The sequence below is a fragment of the Erinaceus europaeus genome, chromosome 9, assembly GCF_950295315.1.
Source record: "Erinaceus europaeus chromosome 9, mEriEur2.1, whole genome shotgun sequence".
Lineage (NCBI taxonomy): Eukaryota > Metazoa > Chordata > Mammalia > Eulipotyphla > Erinaceidae > Erinaceus > Erinaceus europaeus.
This window is the reverse complement of record NC_080170.1, coordinates 105150275-105167169: the sequence shown is the minus strand read 5'-3', so window position 1 is coordinate 105167169 and position 16895 is coordinate 105150275. Positions and strand designations below refer to the sequence as shown.

General features: G+C 37.7%; 1 protein-coding gene and 1 non-coding gene across 2 annotated transcripts; both read left to right on the top strand.

Moving 5' to 3' along the window:
* The first annotated feature begins 15615 nt into the window (after positions 1-15615).
* LOC132540599 (small nucleolar RNA SNORA70) lies at positions 15616-15751 on the top strand. Its single transcript, XR_009551792.1, has one exon. It is a non-coding gene; the product is annotated as a small nucleolar RNA SNORA70 (small nucleolar RNA).
* Positions 15752-15808: 57 nt separating this feature from the next.
* LOC132540250 (large ribosomal subunit protein uL16-like) lies at positions 15809-16136 on the top strand. The gene has a single exon (XM_060197020.1). The coding sequence runs from the start codon at positions 15818-15820 to the stop codon at positions 16118-16120; it is 303 nt and encodes a 100-aa protein (XP_060053003.1). The 5' UTR covers positions 15809-15817; the 3' UTR covers positions 16121-16136.
* The last annotated feature ends 759 nt before the right edge of the window (positions 16137-16895 follow it).

The window sequence follows — 16895 nt, the reverse complement described above, 5'->3', positions numbered from 1 at the left end:
AAGGAGGGGGTTTCCCTCGGTCCCTCTCAGCCTATAGGAGTTCAGAGATGGAGGCCCACCACAGACCCCAGTGGTTCCTCTTCCCCCCTTTCATTGTCTGCCTGCCGGTTTTCCCATTTCTCATGAGCATGGTAATGTGCAAAATCAACCTGGTGCACCTCTGTGTGGCCCCTATATATGCAGTCTTATCGTTGGTTTGCAATGGTATTTAAAAAAAATCTTATTTATTTATTTTGGACAGACAGAAATTGAGAGGGAAGGAAGAAATAGAAAAAAAAAGAGAGAGAGAGAGAGACCAGCAGCACTGCTTCACCACTCACTAAGCTTCTTCCTTGCAGGGAGGGTAATTGCACCCAGGTCCTGGTGCATTGTAACATGTGTGCTACTTCAGATGTGCCACTGCCCAGCCCCTGCGATGGTATTTTTCATGTTTTCATTTCTGCTTGTTTTCGTCTGATTTATTTGCCCCTTAATCAGAGTTCACTTGTTTGGAGATTATGACATATATCCTTGGTGCTCTGCTTGGATTCTGACCAGGGGACAAATGAGTTGCAAAGTATATATTGTAAAAAACAAGACACGAGAATATGTTGGGAAAAGTGTGGTCTTCAGAGGGCATGCCTAAGTGTCTTCTTAGAAATTATTGAAATTAAGCCTGGGCAGTCAGACAATTAACAGATGTCTTTGAGAATGTGATGCACACACTGTACTCTCACTCCAGAAAAACATCAATATGTAGAGCAGCCAACATTCATTGCTTTTCAGGCCCATGGGGCCCTTGTCAAAACCATCAACTCTAATGTAATTGAGAGCATTCAGTGAGCTCACTCTACCTAAAGACTAACTTCCGAGGCTTCCATTCCTCCCATTCTGTTCTCCAAGGAAATACCATATGCTGAGCTGCATAACCTCACATTACTTTATTATTGAAGTAGTTACAGAGCAGAAGGAGAAGGCATTTTTCCAGCCTGTGGATCGAAGATAGAGCAGCACTGCCATGTGACCCCAGGAAAACCTCAGTCCTATTAGCTGGAATGGCATGTGGATAATGAATAATAACTTCTGCTAGCTGAGAAGCATCCCTGGGGAGGGAAGGCACACAGACCTGAGGCCTGAGTAATATGAATAGTAGGTCTCCTTGGAAAGTAGGTGTAAGCTTAGAAAATCAAAACCAAGCCTGTGGGTCTTGGTGGCAGGTCTGTGGCAGCTTTTTACCAGTTTCCTCTTGGCAGCTCATTTGTGGCCTCCTTGGGCTCTATTTAATTAACAAAAGACACAAATGCTCCTTCCTCCCTCATTGTGGAGACATCCAGAGTCTTGTCTTGACAGGTCAGGCACATAATGACAGATGGGGCTTAAGGCTCATTCGCCTTCCCCTGCCCCATCAAAATTCCTCCACCTCTCTCCCTACGACTTTGGAGGACATGACCTTGTTACTAGGCTGCTGTGTATAGAAATTGCCAGACTCCACCTGATTGGAATCTCGATGGCAATTAAAGGATAGACTATTCCTTGTTATTTGCATTTTACCCTCTAAAATTTGCTTTGTACCTAAGTTGATTATGTATCATTTATTGTTTGACTATTTTGTTGGTTTATATTACTTCATCTATCATAAAAACCATTGATATAAAAATAAAATAATACCAAACAGACTGTAAAATATGGTTCAATTTATGGAGAAATATGTATAAACATGCATAAAAATCTGAAAATGTCCTAGAAGTCTACTGTAAGTGGTTTCTCCTTGGGGTAGGATAAGACTATGTGTCAATTTTTATATTCATTGTATAGTTTGGATTTTATTTTAGCAATGAGAAAAGGTACAATGATTTTTTTAAAAAGAATTTATTATTAAAACAATTTTATTAGCAAAAGAATTTATTAGTAAATCCATTTTAGGCTAGGGAGATAGCAGAATAAAGATGTAAAAAGATGTTCATGCCTGACGCATCAAAAGTCCCAGGTTCAAGCCCCAGCACCGCCATAAACCATATCTGAATAGTGTTCTGGTAAATAAATAAATACATAATGAATTTTATCTTCTTTTTTACTTAAACAACTATTTTCATCTTCCCTTGATGAATTTACAATCTTTGCATGTATAACCATTATTTTAACTATAGAGTATGTAATAATTTTCATTTGACTTTCCCACTTAATGCTATTTCATTTTCACTTGCCTAAAAATACAATCTGCACATTTTTTATTACTGGATGCTTAATTGCCCATTGATTTGATGTCTATTTTTATGGTACAGTGACTTTCTTTGGAAATTACAGATTAACTTTTTTTACCAGTAAAATGTGAAAAGGGTGGCTAATTGGTGGGAAAGTCTCAATTCCCTAGCAATTCTGACTTGTTATCATCAGAAAAAGTGATATCACTTTTTAGATCACTTGTCCTAATATATATATTCAAAGAATAAAAATTGATCAGGACATAGGGTCTCTAGAAGTTGGGGGAACCCTTTAAATTTGTCTTTATGAAGTAACATGTTTACCTGTTAGTATGGATACCTACTCTACATTTATATATCAGGTCTATATAAAGATTCTCTGGTCTCTAGCAAGAAGAAATTCTACACTGAACTTCATTTTAATTTCTATCTCTCTCTCTCTCTTTTACTTATGGACATGTGGAGAAATTGAGAAGGAAGAGGTTATGGAGAGGAAGAGAGAAAAAGAGACACCAGCATCACTGCTTTGTAGCACATTACGCTTCCCCCCTGTAGCTGGAGACCCAGACCTTGAAACTCTGGTTCTTATGCTTGGGTAACATGTATAATTTACTTGTTGTGCCACCACCCAACCCCTATTTATTTATTTATATTAAAATGTGCACAACCACATCAATTTTATTCTTTATTAATTTTCTTATTATATTTATTTATTGGATAGAGACAGATTAAGAGGAGAGGGGGAGATAGAGAGGAAGAGAAACAAAAAGACAACTGCAACCAGCTTCACCACTTGTAAACAGACGTAGGAAGTAAGTTTATCATGTTACATTAGCTGATGCTATGGAGTCTCAGAGATCACTAGGGTGATGACAGTTCCTCATTTATTCAATAGTTACCATTGAACTTTGAGTAAGATACTTAAATATTCCTTGATGACCTACTCTGAGCATTGGAAGAAGTACATCTGCCTTCTGGGGTGTTGACTGTTTTAGATAAATGTGTTAAGCAATAGCACACTTGTTTGCGTAAGGCATGTACTTTACAAAATGTATTATCACTAATTACTGTTAGGGAATGTCAGTAACATGGCTTGCTGGTGAAGAACATTCGAATCAAATGTTCAAAACAGAGGAAAAATAAGCAAACAAAAGAAGTGATTTTCATTCTGAGTTATAAACTAATACTAGTAATAGCAGGTCCCTTTTATTTTAGTACTATTCTTGAGGTTAATATTTTCATATTGCCTATATATATTTGAGTGGTAGGGTCAAGAATCAGAATAGACAAGAAGATTAGAATTAACAGAAGGAACAAAAATCTTTCCTCTCCTCTAATCCCCATGCCACCATATAACAGGAGTGCACCTACTGCATATGACCACAATGATGAAAGGGCCCCTCGTAGGTCAGTGGAAAATACTGGCAACTTCTTGTAAGGAGTTGTGTTGGGTTTCCATTACTCAGTGGTGAGGTTGTCTGCCCAGGGAAGTCAGGCTGGTGTCATGGTGGCTTCTGCAATTTGGTGGCTGAAAAGCATTAAGATATAAAGCGGAACAATTTTTTAAAATTAATCAGGAATCTACAGGTAGGAATATAGCAGATGAGACTTGAGGTTTGTGTTGGAAGAAGCTAAGAAATTTATTTTAGGTATATTCTAAGTGGTGTATGACTTTACCAATTTTTGGCCTGAACCTGACCTATCAACGCCCAAGTCTAGCGGAGAAGCCATTACAGAAGCCACACCTCCCACCTTCTGCACCCCATAAAGATTTCTGGTTCATATTCCTAGAGGGATAAAGAGTTAGGGAACTTTCCAGTGGAGGGAATGGGATGTGGAACTCTGGTGGGAACTGCATGGAATTGTACTCCTCTTGTCCCACAATATTGTCAATCATTATTAAATCATTAATAAAACGTATTAAAAAAAGAAATTGTGTTAAATGGAAAACTGAGAAATGTTATGCATTTACAAACTATTTACTGTGGAATGTAAAACATTAATTCCCCAATAAAGAAATTAAAAAAAAAAAGAAAGGGGGACCAGGAAGCTTTAGGATTGATTTTAAAAGAAGAAAGAAAATAAATAAATCCTGATGCTTCAGCCCTCATGGGCAGAGAAAAAAAAAAAGGAGAGAGAGAACATATGGGCTTCTTTCACTCACAGGCAAGACTAAAGAAACAAAGAAAGTGAGAGTATAGGATAAAACTCATTAGATATGGTCTACTACAGAAGATCCAAGGGCTCGGAAGGAGAGAAGTGGGGATTTTGTGTCTAGTGGTAAAGGAAGAGGACAATCTGGGAGAAGGTGTGGCGTGCTGATACTTGTTATAGGGAGATATAAATTGTATGCCTCTGACAATAGTCTTGTAAATCAATATTTTCCAATAAAATGATTTATCATATATTTTTTAAAAAAGAAATTGTGTTGGACACAGAACCTTTTTTTCCTTTCTCTCAAGATTAGAAGAAAGACTATCTGCTTAATGATAAATGATTATGCCCTTTCTCATTCCTTCATGTGAGTGAAACTTACATTTAATTCTAAAAATACAGACAAAATAACTAAAGTGAAAACATATCCCCTGGAGAAATAGAGATAAGAATGCTGATGCTTGCTGAAGTGCTGTGGCTTATGCATTTGTAAGACTGATAGAATACTGATGTTTACATTAAGAATGCTTGTAATTGTATTGGAAACAAATGCTTACCACTGCATTACTGAGCTGAAGACATATGCAGTAAAAATGTTCTGCACGGGAACTTAGAGAAGCATAGCAATTATTATCATTGTGAGAATTTAACTGTGTGATTATGAAACTTCAACTTTCAAGAGACAATGAGAGTAGAAAGCATTGCCATTATTTAAATTGCAATAAGCAATAACATTAGATATTAAAACATGAGAGAAAAAAGATTCCAATTCAGCAAGCATAATTGTTACAAAAGCTTCCATTATACAATACATTTTAGAAAACAATACTGATATTTATATGCCAAATTTAGAATCATCCTACTAAATTCTGATGGATAAGGGGAAAATCTAGAAACTGAGGGCCCTTGAACACAGCTTGGTATATGCCCCTACCCATCATGCTTTCTTTTCTTTTTTTGCCTCCAGGGTTATTGCTGGGGTTCAGTGCCTACCCTAAGAATCCACTGATCCTGGAGGCCATTTTTTCTCCTTTTTTGTTGACCTTGTTGTTTATCTTTTTTTTTTTTATTATTGTTGTTGTATAGGATAGAGAGAAATCGAGAGAGGAGGGGAAGACAGAGAGGGGGAGAGAGAAAGATAGACACCTGCAGGCCTCTTCACCACTTGTGAAATGGCCCCCCTGCAGGTGGGGAACAGGGGTTCAAATCGGGATCCTTATGTGGTATTTGCACTTCGTGCCACATACGCTTAACCCGCTGCGCTACCAGCTGCTCTTTCCGGAGAGGACAAAATAACCTATTTTATAATTAGGAGTGTTTTTATTCCAATTTTTCAACTTAATTCATTATGATTTTTGTTTACTCTGACCTGAAGCAGAATGAAACTCTATCTTGGATTCAGCAAGTTTTTTCCTTTTCTTCTTTTTTTAAATAGGAAAGTCAGTGCATATATAACATTCTACGAGCATCTTCTAAATAAGATACATATATTAAAAGTTAATTATTGTTACATATAATGGAATAGCATGTTAATAATGGGAAGACTGTTGTGTTTTAACTTGGGAGATGGCAAGAAGTATGTTAATACTCTGCTTTTCAGTTCCTTCACCTCATAGGACACTGTCAGTGACACTTTGGATGTAACTTTAAAAGATGCTCATTTATGTATTGTTGATTTATTTTTCTCCTGGATGTAAAAGAAAATCTAATTCTGGGAGAGATTCAAATTCCCAGTGATAACACTAACTTTACCACATTGTCTTAATAAATGTGATTTATGTTCCCAGACATTAAAAATTTTATTTATCTCCAGGTTGATAATTTCAATCACTGTAAGCACCTTTCCCCATCAGTATTCCACAGCTCAAATTCATACTTTCATGCTTATTGTTTCTTTGAATAGCTGACTGAAAAGTCATAGACTTGAGTTTACAACTGAATCATAATTGTGGGTGGCACAATCTCTCTTAGGAGCAGGTATGAGGTATTGACAGTCACCTGTTCCTGGTATGTACTGTGGACTGGAAGCCAGGAGCAGTCTCTTTTATTCTCATGGTAAAACCCTGCCTTTCTGCAAGCATAGCCAGAATGCTTTCAGTGCTGACCCGAGAGCTCCTCATGGATTATAAAACAGGTGTTATCTAAATAAGAAATCTTTTATAGTGTATGTTTTTAGGAATCAGTGAAGCAAGAAGTTATTGCATATTTTTCCTTCTCAAAGTTCATTTACCACCAAATGAACTCACTTATAAGTGGAACATAATACATAGAGACAGGGAAAAAGAACAGAAAGTGAAATGTAGATTGGGAATGGTGTATTGAACCAAAGCAAAGGACACTTGGGATGGAGAGAGGGAGGCGGGGAAGAGAATTTTGGGGACCTGGTGCATAATGGAAATTGTACCCGTGGCCAATGATTGTAAACCATCAAGGTCCCAATTAAAAACAAATTTTATTTGCCAAAATTTGTTCTTACTCTGCTCAAAAGAATCACTTTCATTTTACTGTAAAGTGCAGAATCTTCTTGCATGTCAAAGCATACAGACTCTTCTGTTACTTCCCATCATGGCTCATTGTTACTATGTAGTGTTTGAAAGGTATCATTCAATAAGTTTGTCATGAAAAATTCTGTTTTTATCCAAACAAAAATATTGTTAATGACATTGCCTCTGGTCTCATATACTACTTGAAAATAGAATGGCATATATAGATTTCTTGCAGTATCTAATGAAAATTATTTTGATCCTTGGCTAGTTTAGATGCATGAGGAATATTATTTCATACTTAATTTCAGTAACAAAACCAACTACTTTGCTCTTCCAAAATACTGTTTTCTACTCATTTCAAGAAAATGTGTTTGTTTTCTTAAACAGGCTCCTGTTTTAGAATGGTGTGGAAATCTTCCTGCCACAACATAGACAGCAACATTGATAGGAGGGAGCAAATGGGTCTCTTCTCCCATTATATCTGACTTTTCAAATAATTACAGATTTATTTCCAAAGTATATATTTATTCTTCTATATGCTTGTGCAAAATATTCACATCCGACTCACTAGAATTATTACATCTATGTTACTTTTAAAGTAATTACTTTAGTGGTCCACATTTGAGTCATTTCTAAAGGGAAAATACAATGCAACATAGTAGGAATAATTAAAAATCTTAATTTTATTAGAATAAATAGCATGCAAATGATGGGATTTTCTTTTCTTATTTATTTGTTTCATTATTTTAAAATATTTATTATTTTTCCCTTTTGTTGTCCTTGTTGTTTATTATCATTGTTGTTGTTATTTCTGTCATTGTTGTTGGATAGGACAGAGAGAAAGGGAGAGAGGAGAGGAAGAAAGAGGGGGTAGAGAAAGAGAGACACCTGCAGAACTGCTTCACTGCCTGTGAAGCGACTTCCCTGCAGGTGGGGAGCCGGGGGCTCGAACTGGGATCCTTACGGTTTGCACAACGTGCACTTAACCCACTGTGCTACCACTCAACTCCCCTCATTATTTATTTTTAACAGACTTCACACTGTGAGGAAAAGTCAAGGTTGCCATTAGAGTGTATGGTGTGAAATGTAGGGATATAATTGAAGGATTAAATATGATTCTTGAGTAAAATAATAACTCTGAATCTATGAAAAATATATTGCTTTATCACTTTTCATTTAAAATTGACAGCTTGATAAAGTTAAATAACTACAAAGAGACAAAATTGTAACTGTTTTGTCTCTCAGAGACAGATAAGGCACACACAGAGAGAGAGAGAGAGAGAGAGAAAGAGAGGGAGGGAGAGAATGAGTGGCTGAGAGAGAGAGAAGCATCAAAATTTCCTTCAGTGTGCTATGACCATGCTTAGACCTGGACTATACACATAGAAAGCAGCACACCATTCAAATGAGATATTTCACCAGCCTTGGTCTTTTATTGACATATTACTTGTTCTTAAATTCCTTCTCCATTTTTCCTATCAAGTCCTAAAACTTTGGTCTAAGAGAGAGATCATTTATTTTGTTTTAGCCCCCCAATTTTTTTGCCATCATTATTATCACTGGGGCTTGGTGCCAGCATTATAAACCCACCACTTTCAGTGGCCTTTTTTTTTTTCCCTTTTCCTTTTCCTTTTTCATTTCTATTTCATTTGATAGGACAGAGAGAAATTGGGAGTGGTGGGGCGGTCAGAGAGGTAGACCTATTCATGGCTCTTGAAGCCCCCCCCCCCTTGAAGGTGGGGAGCAGGTTCAAACCTGGAGTCTCACACATGGTACCGTGTGCTTAACCAAGTACACCACTGCCTGACCCCCAGAGATAGGCTTTAGAGACATGAGTGCCACCTGAATATCCCCCTGAATAGAACTGTTTTCTTCTCTTCAATCCTTATTCTTGGATATGCAGAACTTGGCTTTCAGAAGCAGTACCACATCTAAATCTCTTTCCTTGATGACTTTGATCAGATTCATGCAGTTACAATCTGAAGTGCACCATCTCAGTTCCCCACATCAGTCAGTCACTTTCCAGACTCAGTGCTCACACATGCAGAATCCAGAAGTGGTCTGAGTGAGTACTTTGAAAGGCAAACTACATGGATCCCAAGGTAGTTTATATTCCCCAAAAGGTCTTCTGAGGATAAAATAGAAAAATGAATGATTAATGGAAGTAAGAAGGAGCATGAGAAGAGTAGAAGGAAATGAGAGAATGGGTTAGGAGACACATCTTTCTTTTGTATGTTTATTTGAATAGATAAGAGTGATTGAGGGAAGTCAAGTAGTAGGGATGAGAAGGGGGTGTCTAAACTTAAGTAGTAAACACTGGATTAGACCATTTATGGTGACTTCTTTATAGGTCTTTCTATTTACTTTCTGAGATTATTAGGTCTAAGTCTAATCACAGCAGACTATGGAGCACTTCTATTTTTGAGCTATTTAATTGCTTCTAATTTATAGATATGTATATACATGTACCTTCAGTACGCTAGCTTGTAACTAGAGTCTGTAACTTTGTTAGAGAGTGCACCATTTGAAATGGAAATAGGTTGTCCCAAGTGTTAGGAAAGTTCTCACCAGATTATTGGATTTGGAAGACTTGACATTTCAGGCATGAGTTTCTATATACACTCTAAAATGTAAAAGCAGTGGCAGCATAACATGGCATGGTGACAGTGATGGTATTGGTTCAGTTGAGCTCAACAGAGGCACTATAATAGCTTAAAAGGCCAAGAGAAGAGGCAATGGGGGTCTGGCGGTAGTAGTAGCGCAGCAGGTTAAGCCACATGGCGCAAAGAACAAGGACTGCGTAAAGATCCCAGTTCGAGCACTCACTCCCCACCTGCAGTGAAGCAGGTCTGCAGGTATTTATCTTTCTCTCCCCTTCTCTGTCATCCCCTCTTCTCTCCATTTCTCTCTGTCCTATCGAACGATGACGACATCAACAACAATAATAAGTACAGCAACAATAAAACAACAAGGGCAACAAAAGGGGGGAAAAGCAAAATTAAAACAAAAAAAAAAGAGAGAAAAGAGGCATCAAGAAATACAAGCAAAGTCCCAGAGGTTCCAGTACTGGGAGAAATAAAGATTTTAAGGAGAATGGGGACAGTTTCTTGTAGTATGAGAGTCTAAGAAGGCAACAGATAATTATTATGAGGGAAAGCAATATGTTCATACAATCTATTCAAGTTGCCATCAGAAATACTGGCACAGGTTTTATACTGTTTAGGAAAAAAAAGTGATAATGTGAAAGAAACCATTATAACAAGAGATGTAAACATCAAACTCCATAGTAAAATCAGAGTGATAACTAGAGATTAGTAAATGTTAACTGACTGGAAACCGTATGTGTAAAGGAAAGTCTTCCATTCATGTGAGTTCATTTAATTAAGCTCAGAAGTTAGACAACAGTAAGTTACAAGAGTTCATCCATTTTCAAGATTTTCACAAAATGAATAAATTATAGATTTCATCTCTGGGAGCATTTTCAAAGATAGCATAGTGGAAGAAGGCAAATCTTAATATTTCTATTTAAAGTTTTATCATAAGTGATATCAGAATGACATAAAGTACTGCTAAAATTTCACAATGACCAACAATTCAGTGTGAGTTTAAGTTTTTTTTTCTTTACTATTATACAGGTAAAAGTGTGATTCTACTTGCAGTTTTCATCTTCTGCTTGCATAAAAAACAACAACAAAGCTTGTGATGATCAGTGATGATCAGAGAGAAAAGAGCATTGTGGGGGGCTAGGCGGTAGTGCACTAGATTAAGTGCACTCGTAGGAAGCACGAGGACCTGCCTATACAAACGCCCTGGTCCAGCCCCAGAGCCCAGCCCCTGAACCCAGCCCCCCCATCCCCACCTGCAGGGGGTCACTTCATAACAGGTGAAGCAGGTCTGTAGGTGTCTTTCTCTCCCCCTCTCTTTAATCCCCTCAGTTTCTCTCTGTCCTAGTCAGTGGGGGTGGGGGGGGGAGAGGAAAAAAATGGTTGTTAGGAAGCAGTGGATTCACAGTGCAGGCACCAAGCACCAGCAATAACCCTGGAGGCAAAAACAAACAAAACTGTGAAACTTAAAAAAAAAAATTTTATATTTATTTATTTTCTCTTTGTTGCCCTGTTGTTTAACATTGTTGTGGTTATTGATGTCGTTGTTGTTGGATAGGACAGATAGAAATGGAGAGAGGAGGGGAAGACAGAGAGGGGGAGAGAAAGACAGACACCTTCAGACCTGCTTCACCGCTTGTGAAGTGACTCCCCAGCAGGTGGGGATGGGGGCGCTAACCGGGATCCTTATGCCAGTCCTTGTGCTTTGTGCCACGTGTGCCGCTGTGCCACTGCCCTACTCCCCTTGTGAAATTTTTTAAGTGATAAACATCCAACACGTGAAGAAGCCTTTGGCAGTGACTCTTAAATGTTATTGATAAAACAAACACCGAAGAGCTTGTTAAAATGATTTCTTAGTCCCAGAATAGACCTTCTGAAGCAGAATGGGGGGGATATGACCCAAGAATATGTATTTCTAACATGTATCTTTTTGTAGTATCATCCAAATTCTTGTAATTTTGAAAACTAATGGTTTAAATAGATGAGCAAAACTAGAGTAATCAAATATTAGAGTAACCAAATAAATATTTTATTGATAAAAAATATTCATATTACTTGAAGGCCTATGACTAATAACCTTTACTATTTGTCATAATAGTAAAGGAAATAAATAAAACCTTGTAATCCAAATGAAAGGAAATATCTTCTTTGACTAACATTAAAGAACAGCTATTTGCTTTGAAATCAGAGTCTAATCAGACAGAATCTAAATCTGAGAAATGTTCCCCTTGATTTTAAAATAAAAATTGACTATCACATTTCAAAAGGGAAACACAGAAGTAATAAGAACTCCCAAAGGCACCATAAGAAAGAAAAGCATGGAGTTAATTTCTGCTAATTTTCACACTCTAGTTTGTTGTTTTTAACTAGAAATGCTTTTTATTGTATTTTTAAATATTCTAAATTCCCCCCAGCCTGTGAATGTCCAAATTTTATCATTGAGGGTCTATTATACTCACCAGCAGGAAGTCCAGACTTTACTGAACTTATTCTTCCAAGGAGCTCAGATTGCTTAAGTGTTTCCACACTACTAGGTTGTCCACCACTACAGTGGTAGACATCTGTCTAGATCTTGCTTTGGAGTTTTGCTTCTTCCCACCTTCAGAACACATCAGTCATTCAGGATGTTGCTACCCTCCTAGCACCAGTGCAGCCAGACCATGGGCAGTGACCTTTCATAAAGAGGTAAGAAAATAGAGGCTGGTGTGACGGCACAGCTGGCTGAATGCACATGTTACAGTGAGCAAGGACCCAGGTTTGAGCCCTCGGTCCCCACCTGCAGGGGGAAAGCTTTGCGAGTGGTGAAGCCGTGTTGCAGGTGTCTCTCTGTCTCTCTCCCTCTCTATCTCCCCTTCCCTTTCAATTTCTTGTTATCTCTATCCAATAAATAAAGATGATAAAAAATTGAATTAAAAAAATAAAGCCCTGCTATAACAATTAGAGGGCTTTAGTGCAGCTTAACAATAAGTGGAGGGCATTACAGTACAACAAAAATTTAGACATGATTTCCTTGCTTTCATTACCCATATACATATGTGACTTCATGTTAGCTTTCTGTGGTCTTTCTGGTGGACACTGATGCCAGATTATTTAATCTCTTTTTAAATTTTTGTTTTAAATTTTCATTTAATTAAATAGAACATAGAGAAACTGAGAGGGAAGTGGGAGAGAGAGAGAGAGAGAGAGAGAGAGAGAGAAGTGGGATAGAGAGGGAGAGAGAGAGAGAGAGGCTGAGAGATACCTGCAGCACTGCTTCACCACTTGTGAAGCTTCCCCACTGCAGGTGGATATGGGGGCTTGAACGCTTGAACTTGGGTCCTTGTGCAATGTAACATATGCACTTAACCATGTGCGCCCCACCCAGCCCTCAGATTATTTAATGTCTGTTGCTGCAGTGATAGGCTGCAGCCTGCTTTCCTGAGCACAAACTCTCTATCCATGCCTTCTTCAGAATTCTAGTTCCATATTCTTGAACACAAAGTTCTTTTCTTCTCCAAAATTCTACTACCTACAATAATTCTTTATTTTTTAATTTTTTTCCTACAATAATTCTTTTAAAAATTATTTATTTATTAGATAGAGACAGCCAGAAATCGAGAGGGAAGAGGGTGATAGAGAGGGAGAGAGATAGAGAGGCACCTGCTAAACACTCACAAAGCTGTCCCTACAGGTGGGGACCAGAGGCTTGAACCTGGGTCCTTGCACATTGTAGTATACGCACTCAACCAGGTGCACCATTACTTGGCCCCCTACAGTCAGTCATTCTTATCTCATCCAGCATGATTTTCACTAGGAATGCAGTTTCTCTTGAAAGGGAATCCAGTTTTATACAGAGCAGTATGATTTTAAATATTTTGATCTGGTATAAATTAGAGAGAAGATATCTTATACTTTTAATAGTTTCAAGTAATCACCCAACATCAGTGTAATTCTAAAGGATAGCTTAACACCACCTGTCCATTTTTAATTCTTCAGTCAGGTTTAGCAATAATACATTTTCAGGGAAAAGGCTATTTCAGTGAGATGGTATGACCAGGTCTATATAATCTCAGTCTCTTTGAGAACTTACCCTCATCTGCTTTGAGCAAATGTTTGAGTAACGGCTTTCAGATCTATCAGGATCTAGTAATAAGATGAAAGTTTAAAGCAAACAAACATAATCCAGAATGCCAAAGATCTGCTAAAAACTAATCCTATTTATATTACTAACCAGAACCTTGACTTCTCAGTCTAAAAACATTAGCATTTTGCTAAATTCTAAATAGTGCTTTGCTCAAATTCACAAGAACTGTCTTAATAACGATGAATGGATAGCTCATGGTAGAGTGGTCATGTGCACTCATACCCACAACCAAGGAGACATTTTTTTCCTACAAGTTCAAATATCCATCCACTTGATATTACTGTGAGTAGTTTTACATTGAATTAATGTACTTATTAGTTGAATAATAAGGCTGTCATATTGAAGCATATGATGGAGTAAGGAAATTTTCTTTAATAACTGATGTTGAGGAAAATGAGCAGTCACATGTCAATAATACAGGTAGATCACTATGTAACATCATACACAAAAATTAACTCAAAATCATTGAGACACTTGATTGTAAGACCTGAAATAATAGACATACATAGAGGCAGATATAAGCAAAAACTCCATGATACTGATTTCATGATGTCTTTTAGACCTGACTCCAACAACACAAAGTAAGCAAAAAATGAAATTAGGTAATAGGTTACATCAATTTGTAAAGCTTCTGTACACAAAAAAAGAAACTACCAGTAAAATGAATGGGGTAAACTATCTGTACAGCATGTTATCTGACAAAGGACTAATATCCCAGATATGTAAAGGAATCATCAGACTAAATAACAACAATAATGAGTAACCTTATCAAAAAGTGGGTAGGTCTGAAAATACAGTGCTTCAGAGAAGATAGACAGATGTCCAACAGGAACATGAGAAAATGCTCATCATTGCTCTTGGCAATGACAATAAACAAAATGATACATACACACACACACACACACACACACACACACACACACACACACACACACACCTCTAAAATAGACCTACTAGCTTTTTCCAAAATGGAGACCCTAAATCTTCATCCACAATATTCCAGCCTTTAGGTTCATGATTAGTCAACAATTTGTTCTGCTTTCTATCTTAACTCTTTTTCAGCCACCAGGCTTCAGATGCTACCATGATACCAACTGGACTTCCCTGGACATATGACTCCACCAATGTGTCCTGGAGCCCCGCTTCCCCAGAACCCTGCCCCACTGGGGAAAAAGAGAGACAGGCTGGGAGTATGAGTCGACCTGCCAATGCCCATGTTCAGCAGGGAAGCAATTACAGAAGCCAGACCTTCTACCTTCTGCACCCCATAATGATCCTGGGTCCATACTCCCAGAGGGATAAAGAATAGGAAAGCTATTGGGAGAGAATGGGATATGGAGTTCTGGTTGTGGGAATTGTGTGGAATTGTACGCCTCTTATCCTATGGTCTTGTGGGTGTTTCCATTTTATAAATAAAAAATTTTAAAAAGGGTACAACTATACATGCTAGAGATATTAAACATAGTGAAATTTCATGAATAACTTAATTTCATTTTGACAGTTTCATCAAAATGTACAATTTCCTTCAAAACAGAAATTATTTAAACTGATGTACAGAAGAGAACATCTAAAGACTCATTACTATCAAGAAAATTGAATCAATTTTCAAAACCATTCCCTTACAGAAAATTCTACTGACCTGATGGCTTGATAAATCTTTCAAGCATTTATGAAGGAAATACTGACAATCTATTTCAATAGAACTGGAAGATACAAACAAATGAACAAAAATCCAGAGGTTGTATTTCCCAACTCACTTTCCTTGCAGTGATAATAAAGAAACTTTCCAAGGGCCTGGGTGGTGGTGCACCCTGTTGAGCACACCTTACTGTGCCTAAGGACCCAGATTGAGCCCTGACTCTCCACTTTAGGGAAGCATGTCTGCAGGTATCTTTCTCTTTATTTCTTGCCCTTCCCTCTCATCATTTTTTTTTCCTGTCCTATTAAATTAAAAAAAATAGAAGGAAAAATATATAAAAGGCCTCTGGGAGTAATGGATTTGTTTTTCTGGAACTGAGCCCCAGTGATAACAGTGGCTGCAATAAAGATGAAAGAAATGTAGAAAGATTCTGCAGCCAATTAAGCTGACCGTGCTGCCCTCCACTTGGCACCCGGTGTGCAGTGGCTGCAAACAGCAGCCTCTCCTGGGTAGTGTATGCAGCCTGTTGCTTGTACAGGCTGCCCTAAGGGACTCTGGAGACAGCCCTTCCAGCTCTGCATTCATTTTATGTTTGACCTCCTGCTGTTCCTAATCTTAGGCTCCAGACAGGGATGCGAGGTGCTTTTGGGAAGCCCCAGGGCACCATGGCCAGAGTCCACATTGGCCAGGTCATCATGTCCATTTGCACCAAGCTGCAGAACAAAGAGCATGTGATTGAGGCCCTGGGCAGGGCCAAGTTCAAGTTCCCTGGATGCCAGAAGATCCATATCACCAAGAAGTGGGGCTTCACCAAGTTTAACGCAGATGAATTTGAAGACATGGTGGCTGAAAAGTGCCTTATCCCAGATGGCTGTGGAGTAAGATACATCTCCAACTGCGGTCCCCTGGACAAGTGGTGGGCCCTGCACTCCTGAGAGCCTCAGAGATGTCCCTTAATCAATTACAATAAATCAAGATCCTGCTTTAAAAAAAGGTAGGAAGAAAGGAAGGAAGAAAAGAAACTTTACATAGTTCTCATAAACAGAAACAAAATATTAAATAGTCTATAAATTGAGTTATAAAACATGTATCATAATCTATTACATTTATTTGAGGAAAAAAAGGGTAGTTTAACAATAGAAAAATCAATCACTGTAATTTACTACATTAATACAACTGCAGAGTGAGATTTTAATGCTTTTAGAAATTGATATTTCGTGTACAATAATAGTAACTTTCTAGTGATATGAATAATGCATGTAATTAGATTGATCCAACAGCTGTATAGAACTTAATATCAGAGAATCTAAATTATTTGTAAGTGTACACAGAAAACTTTCTTCTAAACTGAAGCACACTGAAACTTCTAACACTTTTCAAAGAATTGACACCATACAAAATTTACCCAATTACCAAAGCAATTAAATAAATTTATTTAAAAATTTAAAAGAAGCCTTATTTGAAGAGGAAAAAAATTGTTTCTATATTTTTTTGTCTCCAAAGTTGCTGGATTTTGATGCCTGCTCTAAAAATCCACTGCCCCTGACGGTCATTTTTTCCCTTTTGTTGCCCAGGGTTTTTTATTATTATTGTTGTTATTGCTGTTATTGTTGTTGGATAGGACAGAGAGAAATTGAGAGAGGAATGGAAGACAGAGAGGAGGAGAAAAAGATAGACACCTGCAGACCTGCTTCAACACTTGTGAAGTGA